At 29.3% G+C, this 12012-nt stretch overlaps 1 protein-coding gene across 4 annotated transcripts in view; it reads left to right on the top strand.

Moving 5' to 3' along the window:
• LOC111628278 (somatostatin receptor type 2-like) overlaps window positions 1–6560 on the top strand; it is a 152452-nt gene extending 145892 nt beyond the window's left edge. For 3 of the 4 annotated variants that reach the window (XM_023372031.1, XM_023372037.1, XM_023372046.1), the window contains one exon: window positions 4410–6560. In XM_023372031.1, the coding sequence (XP_023227799.1) occupies window positions 4858–6108 (1251 nt within the window). In that variant the 5' untranslated portion in view covers window positions 4410–4857 and the 3' untranslated portion in view covers window positions 6109–6560. The remainder of the gene's footprint in view (window positions 1–4409) is intronic. The other variant, XM_023372055.1, reaches the window with a different exon arrangement.
• The last annotated feature ends 5452 nt before the right edge of the window (window positions 6561–12012 follow it).

The raw sequence follows: 12012 nt of genomic DNA, 5'->3' as shown, positions 1-12012 counted from the left end.
AATTATATTTTTATAATAAATAAATAAATACATTCAAATTTTATAAAATTTTATAATTTTTTTTACAAAATTATTATTATTACTTGAATGTTTAGGAAAGAACAAAAAAAAAAAAACAATTAATTGTTATAAGGATTTATTGAAAAGTTTTAATAATGCAGAATTAATAAAATAAAAAATATTTTAAATATAATTATAGAGATATTTATTGAATAAATTCGAATAAAAACGTTTATAACTTGAAACGTCTAAAAATACGAAATGTTAGGGGTTTTTTTCTGTATGTATGAATGTTTATCTGTGGGAGGGACACGATTTTGTTCATCCACTTCAAACCTTAATAACTCCTGTATCTTTGCACGGAAATTTCCGAAAATTTTCGAAGAGATTTAGGTGTTAGATGAAAATGTTTCTAGAAATTTTCAGGAAAATCGGATCATTGGTTTGGTAGATATGACACCATCCCCTTAATATCTCCCGAACCAATCTGAAGACTTTAAGGTAATGGTAGCAGTTGTTAGGAACGAAAACAAATAAAGAATTATTAAATTATTGAAATATTTTTGCTATAAAAACAATTAAAATTGTTGTATAAAAATTAAATAAAATATCACAAGGATAGAAAATTGGACTTTATACATTTTATACTATAATAAGATGATGAAATATGATCTAAATTAAGAAAAATATTATTAATTTAACTAACAAAATACGTATAAATTATATTTTATTAAATTTATTAAATAATTATAAATTATTTAAATTTTTTAAAAACATTTAATAAATTATAAAGAAAGTAGATTTAAAAAATATATTTACGAACAATGGAAAATTGTTTAATTTAATCTTTAATTACAATCAAGGATTTAAATACTTTTCTAGTTACTTTAATAAATTATCCAATTATCCAAATTCAGTTTAGTTTATACGTCTCCATTACGAATTCATCTGTTATGTACGGTAAAAATACAAAATCATAAAAAGCAAATTTAATTAAATTATAAAATTAATACTGTATATCTTAATTTCATTATTATATATGTATTAATAACTTTAATTACCAATTTGGCTTGAGGATTTGAATCATCGGCCAAAAGCACCTTTAGATTTTTGGTGATTAAATCAATCAATCATTTATCTGTCGAAAGATGCTTTTTGACTGATGATTTTTGACTATAATTAATCTTTTAATCATAATTAGTGGTTAGTTTAAAAAAAGCTGGCAACATTGTTGCTGGACTGTCTGGCAATTCTTTATTTATTTTCTCATCCTAACAATTGCTACCATTACGTTAAAGTCTTCAGATTGGTTGGGGAGATATTAAAGTGGTGGGGACATATCTCTCGAACCAATGGTCCGAGTTTTCTGCAATTTTCTAGGAACATTTTGCACTAATCCACAAACCTCTCCGCAAAATTTCAAAAATTTCTGACCAACAGCACAGGAGTTATTAAGCTTCAAATTGGTTAAATATAATCGTCCCCCGTACACGAATCTCCATACATACAGAATACGCCCTCACTTTTTTGAATTTCTCGACATTTCAAAGATCTCTGGGTCCAAAAATTAAAAATATTGGGGTCATTTTAAACGAATCTCTATACTTTCTCTTTGTTATAAGATATAACAGCTGGGGAAGTAATAATTAGAAAATTTTCAAATATTCAGAAAAAAATCGATTATTTTGCTCATTTAATCAATTATTGGGAGATCTAGTGCGGAACACAGTATTTTTGATGGGAAATTCCGGGGAATTGATTTTTATACACTTATACACCATTGTGTTATAAGAAACTGTATATTTTTTTCGAACAGCCTATCGAATTTTAATATCGTGCGCAAATTTGGACTCGACAGCACGACCCTTTTTACTGGGAAGGTGTTCAAATTTAGTAGGAACTGGCGTTTGAACTAGTGTTTAGCCTGTTTACGATTTGGCAACAGTAGAGTCGACTAGTGTCGGATTACCTGGCCTGTCGAAGTAGCGAACGACCGGATTAAGGAGATTGTACTGTATTTATGTTTACAACTAAATGATTAATTTTTAAAATAAGAGTTTAAGTTTATATCTTAATTTACAAACAACAAATAAAATAGAAACCAAGAACCAAATAGAAGAGAACATGGCATCGAGTGAAAACCGAACTAACGACTATTTAGTATGTTATTGAGGAACGTAGATTAGATCCTTCCTGATGTTTTGTTCCTTCTATTTTCTTTTGATTTTGTTCCTTTTTATTCCTTCCATTCTTGTTTCCATTTCGTTGTTCCTAATCTTTGTTTATACTTTTTATTTATTTATTTCAATCTTCGACGTGGTCTTTAAGAAACAAAATTAAAAATAATCATTTAAAAAAANTATTTTAATTTAAAAATAAGATTTTCGTATCTGGTCTCGATTTTCGTCTAGCTTCTAGAGATTAACGAAGGACGGACGGACGGACGTATGTCTGAAATTTAATTTAAAAAGTTTTTCTCCATAGATGACAGGAATGGCTCCGTTGTTATCAGGAAAAGTATGATGTACAGGGGCAAGACATTGCTAATTTGAGATCGAGAGCATATATTTTAAATTAAACAAATTAAAAATATGACTAAAAATTGCTCGTTTAAATAATAGAAGTGTGTAGATCGTGTTTATAATTCTACAGGTGAATGACCCCTTCACGTGTAATCTTTTTTGTTTTTTTATAAAAAATGAAAGATAGTTTTGTCTTGTAAACGAGTTAAGATCACACAAAAGTGACATCCTGATATATCGAGTTCATATATATTTGCTGTAACTCAGTTAATCATAACTTACATCCCCTGAGAATTGTAACAATGGAGAACGTGTAAAATATTCCTAACGATGTAAAAAGAAACTCTCTTGAATTGAAATCACGTGTTTTCCGGTCCAGATCGAAAGTATTTAAATAAATATTATTGCTAAAATGTTAATAGGATATTTAAATATTTAAATTATAATTTTTAAAGATAAATATACTGCTTAGCAAATTTCTTAAAATTCTACGCATTGAAGAGGGCCCATTTTAAAACTGCTTTAAACTTTTCTAATTTAATGATTTTAATGGTCAAAAAAATTAATTCGAAATGTATATTTGATAAAGAAATATTTAGAAAATATCTAAGTTTATACATTTGAAACGTTTCTGTACGAGGAGGTCCTTTTAAAAACACTTAAGATTAGGGAAATATTTGTGGACATCTGATTGACTAGCACCTAAATCTGACATCGCAGTGGAGGAACGTGTGCAAGGTGGCGTTGAACAGTGAGTGACCGGTATCACACGGGTCTTTTCGGGTCGCAAAGGGTGAGATAGAAGGATTGATCACGATTAGTGTTGTTACAACCACATGTCTCGTAGATCGTTAGTCAATCCAGTCCAAATCATCACAAAAGGTCCTCCATCAAAAGATTAAAATGTAACAGTTGTAAAGCCTAAATTTCTGCTTTACTGGGACCCATTATCACATACTAAATTTTTCAAGAATTGTTGAAAATAAGCGCATTAAATGGAACACTTTTACAATTTGTTGAATTACTTGCGAAGTAGTACGATAATGTGACTTTTGGGCCGTTGTCTGCATTAATTAATACTGTTTTAATTATTTTAGATTAATTTTAGTTTGTTCCTATAATTAAACTATTAGATCAATATATTGTAAAGATTACAATATTAGATTAGGAAATGAAAAATCATTTGAAAAATCGATTCTTCATCGGTAAATAATTGAAAAGAATAGATCAAAATATATGATTAATGTGGCTATTTTGATATATAAAGATTTTAATTTATGTTCTTTAATTCATTTTTAAAGAGTAAATAATTTACAAACATTAATTAATTTTCTTTAAAAATTTACAAAATGTATACGAAGCAGTGTACAGTACAGTATAATATTTCCATTTCTTTAATTTTTGTATGCAGTTTAACGCAAGGAAGGATTTAGAGTTGAAATCCTAAGCTATAAGATATACGAGACCTTTCACCTTTTTAACAAATAATAATAAATTTAAATATATAATTATCTATAATAAATATATAAAGTATTTATTCAGTAAATAGACAATATGAATTTTTAAGAAGAGAGCTTTATGTTTACTTCATCTTCTGATTCTTTCTAATGTAATAAAGATAATCCTACAGACAGGGCGTACTTATACAAAAAGTAAACAAGCTACAGCATAGGGCCTCCAGATAAAAAGCTACAACTTAAGGCTTCTTACTTTTAAAATTTATTATTTATTATAGCTAAAATGCCTTTTATATATCATAAGTTACAGCTGTAAGTCCAACTTCGGTCTTGTTTGTAGATAAACATGTATAAAATTTATAAAATTTTGTTTAACAGTTTAAATAGGTTCATTCAAGTTAGTAATGTATATATAATTTTCTCTTTGCAGGATTTATCTGGAGGATAATGCATTTCTGAAGAAATATCGATATCATTTTATCTTCATGTGAGTTTTAAAACACCATTCTTGAAATTTTCTGCAAAGAATTTAATTTTCTAGAGATTTCGGAATATCTAAATTGATAAAAAAGTTTATCCAACAGCATTTAAAGACAATAGAAACACTTCCTCTTCTTGTCACAACTGATTACAAAGCTAGAAGATTTCTAAGCTTCTACAGTCTTTGAAATTCCCAAGAGGAAGTGTCTTAGACTATCTCGATTTGTGTCAGCTCCAATTAATTGTTTTGACTGTCCAAATCGTTTGTCGATAGAATATGTACTACGAAGACCTACTTCAAGTACTAATCTGCTGTTTTTCTTCTTCCGTATCAAAATAATTGAAGCTAGTCCACCATCTTTAATTGAAATTCTTTTATATAAGAACTAAAATACACTATGAACGAAGATATTTTAGAAATTGCTAACATCACCGCAAACTGTAGCATCATGAATAATACTATATCAAATAGTATTAATTGTCCGTTTGAACCAAAAAGTAGTGATTATGTATCCGGCCCACCTATTCTTGTATTGGAATTTGCCAAAATTTTATTCGGAATCGTTTGTGTGACTGGACTGTGTGGAAATTTGTTAGTCATCTACGTCGTCTTGAGATTTTCTAAAATGCAGACGGTCACGAACATGTATATCTTCAACCTGGCAGTGGCCGACGAAATGTTCTTAATTGGCTTACCTTTCCTGTTAACTACCATGGACTTCCGGTATTGGCCCTTAGGTTCGGTTATGTGTAAAATATATATGACTACAACATCCATTAACCAGTTCACTAGCAGCCTTCTATTAACAGTCATGAGTGCCGATCGTTACGTTGCTGTATGCCATCCAATTTCTTCACCACGATATCGTACACCCATAATTGCTAAATTAATATGTCTGACGGTCTGGACTGTATCAGCTCTGTTGATGGTTCCTGTATATCTGTATGCGACTATCTTGGAAATCAACTCTATTGACAGATGCAACATCTATTGGCCAGAAAGCAGTTACATGAATGGACAGAAGGCTTTCACTTTATATTCGTTTACACTTGGATTCGCTATACCATTAGTTCTGATATTACTCTTTTATTTCTTAGTCATATGTAAACTAAGAAAAGTAGGACCTAAGAATAAATCACGAGAGAAGAAACGATCGCATCGTAAAGTCACTTACTTGGTTTTAACAGTTATAACAGTATATGTCATATGTTGGTTGCCATATTGGATCACTCAAGTATATTTAACATTCTCACCACCCGGCCAGGATCAATCAGAAATTGGTTTTACCATAATGTTACTAGCCGGTTGCTTATCTTATGGAAATTCTGCCATGAATCCAATTTTATACGCGTTTCTAAGCGATAATTTTAAGAAAAGTTTTGCTAAAGCATTTACATGTGTAGCCAGTAGAGACATCAACGCTCAGCTTCAAGTAGAGAATAGTGTTTTCCCGAAGACAACACACGGAAGTTCCTCACGAGGACACCCACCTCGTCGCAAACAACTAACAACGACAAGGCAAGAAACAGAACAATCCACAGCAATCACATTAACTTCGCGTTCAAACATAGTGATGGGTGAGAAAGAATATACAATGCGCAATGGATTTAGTAAACAGTCCTCCGAAACTGAACCGACTCAAGTTTAAAAAAAGACAGTTACCAAATATGGTATCGTAGAAAATGTCATATCAATTATGGTAAAAATCTCCTTTGGAATGATGATAAATTAACAAGTTTTTCATCATCTTACAGTCGAATTATAAACAATAAGATAACGCTTTGTGATTTGTTTGCCTATATGATGACATGCAGATGTTGCTCAAGTGTTTGGACTTTCATTGTATATAATTTTACCACATATACACAAATAACCGTATAACTATTATCTTTATAGTAAACAATGTCCATCTAACAATTTAATGATGTTATTATCTCTTTGAATAAGTATCTTTTACAATGATAAATATATTATTGTTAATCTAGAATTGTCATAGTTTAGAATAAGAATTACTAAATGTCATTTTATTGTTAATTTAACTAACATTAAACAATGTTTAAATGTATTATTCGAAGGACAATTGAATTGATTTTAAACTTTTACTTATTGTAATTTGCTGGGAATATATACAGCATTTCATTCAAAATTTTGTATTATAGATCTATCTATATATCAGTATATTTTGAATAGATACAGTTTCTAAGTGATAATTTATTAAATTTTATGTGGTATATACATATATATGTATCTATATACACATATATCTATATATGTTACATTTATAGATATAGAAATTTAAGAAATTTGATACTAAACTTTCGGATAATCCGATCATTAGCATCAATATAGATTACTGTTCTAAATAGTTATAGAATAATTAATATTATATATATATATATTTACTGTATAATGTCAAGTATTTAAGGTGTATTATCTTCAATAGTTTACTTATTTTTGTTAGTCAACATGCAAAGTACGAATATCTCACTAATTAAGATAAGGATATCAGCTAATTCATTTAGTTTCTGATAACTACTAACTTAATTCATATTTAAATTATTATGTCTTTATTACGAATAATTTTTGCTACTTTTCAAAGTGTTTTTTTAATCAGAAATTATGTTAATGTATCGCAAAAATGCGGAGTATCAGGTGTAAACGATGATTATTTCATTGTTTATTTACAGTAAGGAATTAGATTTTGGAGCTTTCTCTTAAAAATAATATATTAAATTATATATGTAGTAATACAATTTTAAGCATATTTTATTATTTCGGACGTCCTTAAAGTAAATTTTATGTAAAATAAGTAGCAAGGGTTTCTCTGATTATGGGAAACGCATACATAACCACTAACCATAAATTCTGGTGAGAGGTTATGTATATGCACCCTTCTATTTTCTATAGAAATAATTTTTTTCTCATGTTTTGGATATCTTCTTTATTGATTTACAAGTCATTAAAGAAGCTCCTGATAGCTATTATTAAATCTTTAACCGTTGTAGGATGAAATTTAGATTCTCTATCACTGTACCATGTATCACTACTTATCATGTGTTAAGTTTGGTTTTCGAGAAGGCCACACCCCTCATCAGTGTTCCCCTTAACAAAAACAAAAGAAAACATAATAAAAAACACAATCTCATTCGTGCATAGTGGTATATGACGTGTTATGGGAAATTTTACGTGTTATTACACCATAATACGTCACGTCATAACAGGAAGTTGCATAATAAGATATTGCATAACGGGAAGTTGCATAACTGAATGTTTTAAATGATGTATAAAATATATTTAAGGTTAAAAAAATTATATTTTGAGAGCTTAATAATCAATGAGATGGCTCCAAAATCATTTCCTCCTCTTCCGCATCACTTAATTTGCATTTTTCAAGGATAATATCTTATTAATTAATTTATTTTTAACAAAATAACTTATATTTTCAAGAGATTAGGGCAACTTTTGTTGAATATTTTAGAATATAATTAAATTTAAATCGTATAAAATTATTCTCTGAGAGGAGGTAAAAAAAATTAATTTTTCTGCAATTGGTGAGAGATGCCATTTAAAATATTGACTAAAATTTTGGATAATTAAAAAAATAAATTATATTTTTATTTTTATATATTCAATAAATTAAAATTGCATTAATTTAAAATTAAATTTTAATAAAACATAATTAAAAACTACATAATTTATTTAAATATAAAAACATTTTTAAAGATTAAAAAAATAAGCGATAAATACTTAAATATTTGATTTATCATGTTTTATAACAATTTATATTTTTAAAACAAATTTAAATTAGGAAAAAATCAATTTTTGAAGAAATTTGAATATAAAATGATTGATTTTATGAATATTTTAACAGGAAGTTTTAATCATTAAATAAATAAATGATGATGCTTTAGAGGTTTACNTTTAGCGCCACACTCGATTTAATGATGCAAATACGGGTAGATTATAATTAATTTTATATTTTATAATTTAATACTCTAAAATAAATTATTCTGATTTATTATATTACTTCTTTCAATTTCATCGTATTTTTATTATTTTATATATTTTTTTGTCATTTTAAATCATTTGTCCAATTTAATTCATCGAGAATCTTTCCAGTAAAGAGAAAAATAAAGGGATGAGAATCGACCTCAACTCTTCTTTGATTATCAGAGCAAATAACTTAAATGAACTGAATTTTCTTAAATAATGAGAATAAATCTTAATGAAGTACAAGTATACTCTTAATATAACTTCTTATAAATAGCTCTACCTATATTTAATTATAAACAGTGTGTGACGTTGAATGTTTTAATTCTATTCATCATTCTACTAAATAATGTTTTATCGTATATAATATCAAATAAATATAATTGTTCAATGCAAGTCGTGTATAAATGTATTGTGTTTAGCAATAATTATAAACATTGTTAACTATTGCTTGATCTAAAATACTAAGAAACCAATGAATGTTAGATGATGATAAGTTGAATTGAATAAATAAATAAATAAATATTTGCTCTATTATATTTGTATTTTAAATGAGACTGATTGTCTGTTTTTTAAAACAAAAATATATTATATATATATAAATTAGATATATATATGTTATTCGCTATATATGCTGTTGCTTCATATATATTATTATATATAGTATAATATATAAATAGTTGTTTAAATGAATAAATTGTCTTTCATCTATAACCTGTGTCTTCTCTGTGAATAATAAAATTAGATTTTATTATATGCTTTGTGTTTTATAAAGTCAAAGTAGTGTTGTTAGTGTGGTTTATGGTGTNTATATTATATATATAGTATAATATATAAATAGTTGTTTAAATGAATAAATTGTCTTTCATCTATAACCTGTGTCTTCTCTGTGAATAATAAAATTAGATTTTATTATATGCTTTGTGTTTTATAAAGTCAAAGTAGTGTTGTTAGTGTGGTTTATGGTGTTTCGTGTGTAGGCGTCGAGGTGTTTGTGTGTGTATGCTTAGAGGTGTTTATGTAGGTGTATGTTGTGTCTGTTGGCGTGTTTGTTTTCTTCCGAACGGTACTTTCTCTCTATATAATCTGTATTTATAATAGAAAATAATCTTTTTAGACGTTCTTAAAGTTTACATTTCATTTTTATTGACATTACTTACCAAAAGCTTCTTTATAGTAGCGTTTAAAAGTGAAGGAAGAGAATATGAAAGTAATACTTTGTTATTTGTTAACTGGATCGATTCGAAAACAGTAGAATGTAGAGGGTGGTTCAAAATTCTGTTAACCGAGATATACTTGCTTTCTATGAACGATTAAAGGCAATTCCAAACAGTTATATGTTGTTCGTGATTCAGTGGCTCAGTAGTCGGTTAACCGACTTCTGAGCCATTGACCATGCCATATTTCCTGTATTTCGACAGATTTTTGTTTTTATGCAAAAAATAATATCATAGGAAATGTTAATTCATGCGAATTTGTTTTCTTTAATTGCACGTTTAGACAAATAATGTACGTATTTATGAGATAAATGTAATTAATTTGAATTTTATTTTATTCGAGAGCCTAAATAAATCGAAAAAATTACAAATAAAATTGCGAATGGAGAATATTATTAAAAATTTCAATAATAAAATTCAATAAATATCATTTAAATAAACGAAATTTGAGAAAGAAAGAAAGAAAAGGCAAAATAATTAATTATAATTTGAAATTGAATCATTTTGTTATTACTTCTTGAATTAAGTAATGAATATGAAATATAATTTTATACAAATGAAAGTAATGAAAAAATAGCACGTGAGGTAGGCCCAGTTCGTCACAAATGTGGACCCTACTTCACTTTGAGCCTCTCTGTGTTCAGTCCTTAGTCAAATGACTTTTATTCGGGCCCAGTTATAGGGACCGATAGGGCCTTTTAATTCGAATGGAATCAAAAATTTTATATGAAAAGTTCGAAATAAAGAAGTTTTTGTAAGTAATATTTCAAATTCTTCCACAAATTCAACATAAAATCTTTACGAGGGCTGTTCGGAAAGTTCGCGGCCTTGCCTATATGTGGCGCTGCGATCAATTTAATTTTTGGCGGGAATAATTCAGCAATCTTTGCGAAAGATACGATACCAATTTCCGCTTGATTTGTCAAAAAGTTTTGCCACGACAGCTTAGCAGATAGTCAGTGTGCACATGCTTTGTCAAAAATGGAGAAGACGGAGACTCGTGCGGTCATAAAATACCTGACGAAAAAAAGGGTTGACTCCATCTCAAATCAAAGCTGACATGGATGAAGTTTTAGGAGAGTCTGCTCCTTCGTACACCACTGTGAAAAAATGGACAGCCCTTTTTAAATCTGGCAAAGAAAGTGTGGAAGATGACCCTCGCAGCGGACGGCCGTCAACTGCTGTCACTGAAGAAAACATCGACAAAGTTCACGATTTGGTATTAGCAGATCGCCGTTTGAAAACGCGTGAGATAGCTGAGACAACAGGCATCTCTGTCGACCGAGTGCACCACATCCTAACCGAAGATTTGGGTATGACGAAGGTCTCAGCAAGGTGGGTGCCGCATCTGCTGACCGCCGAGCAAAAACGTGTTCGCACTTTGATGTCAAAGGAGTGTTTGGACTTCTACCAGAAAAACCCACAGGATTTCTTGCGTCGGTTTGTGACTACTGACGAAACGTGGATCCATTACTACACTCCTGAAACAAAAGAACAGTCGAAGCAATGGAAACACCACAGTTCGCCACCACCAAAGAAGGCAAAGACAGTTTCATCAGCGGGTAAAGTGATGGCCTCGGTTTTTTGGGATGCTAAAGGCATCATCTTTATTGACTTCCTAGAAAGAGGAAAGACCATTAATGCTGTCTATTACTGTGAACTTTTGGAAAAACTGAAGAAAGAAATCGAAGAAAAGAGGCCACACTTGAAGAAGAAAAAGGTTCTGTTCCACCACGATAATGCACCTGCACATTCCGCCAGAATCACTGAACAAAAGATAAACGAACTTCGCTTCCAATTAGTTCCACATCCACCGTACTCACCTGATTTGGCCCCCAGTGACTTCCACCTTTTTCCAAACCTAAAAAAATTCTTGGCTGGAAAGAGATTCCACTCAAATGACGAAGTCATCTCTGAAGTGAACGAGTATTTTGCACACCTTGACAAATCGACCTATTGTGATGGGTAAAAAAAGCTAGAACATCGCTGGAATAAGTGCATTGCTAACAGAGGAGATTACATTGAAAAATAAAAAAAGTTTTAACATTATTTTGTTTGATTTTCTATGTGAGGCCGCGAACTTTCCGAACAGCCCTCGTACACGACGAATGGATATATTTGCCATTATCTAAATAACTGATTGATTGATTCGATAACACGTAGCATTAACACATTATAAACTCCTTTATATAAATGAATTACATGTTAAAATTTAGGTGAAATTTGATATAATGTATAATCTTTGTTGTAATTGACTGTATGAGAATACTTAAATAATTGTTCAATAAGAATTCATGGGAAACAACAACCTTATTCACTTAATAAGGCATTCGTAATTGTTCAGT

The sequence above is a fragment of the Centruroides sculpturatus genome, unplaced genomic scaffold (assembly GCF_000671375.1).
Source record: "Centruroides sculpturatus isolate CEXI.00-Female unplaced genomic scaffold, Cexi_2.0 scaffold65, whole genome shotgun sequence".
NCBI lineage: Eukaryota > Metazoa > Arthropoda > Arachnida > Scorpiones > Buthidae > Centruroides > Centruroides sculpturatus.
This window is presented reverse-complemented; position numbering and strand designations above follow the sequence as displayed.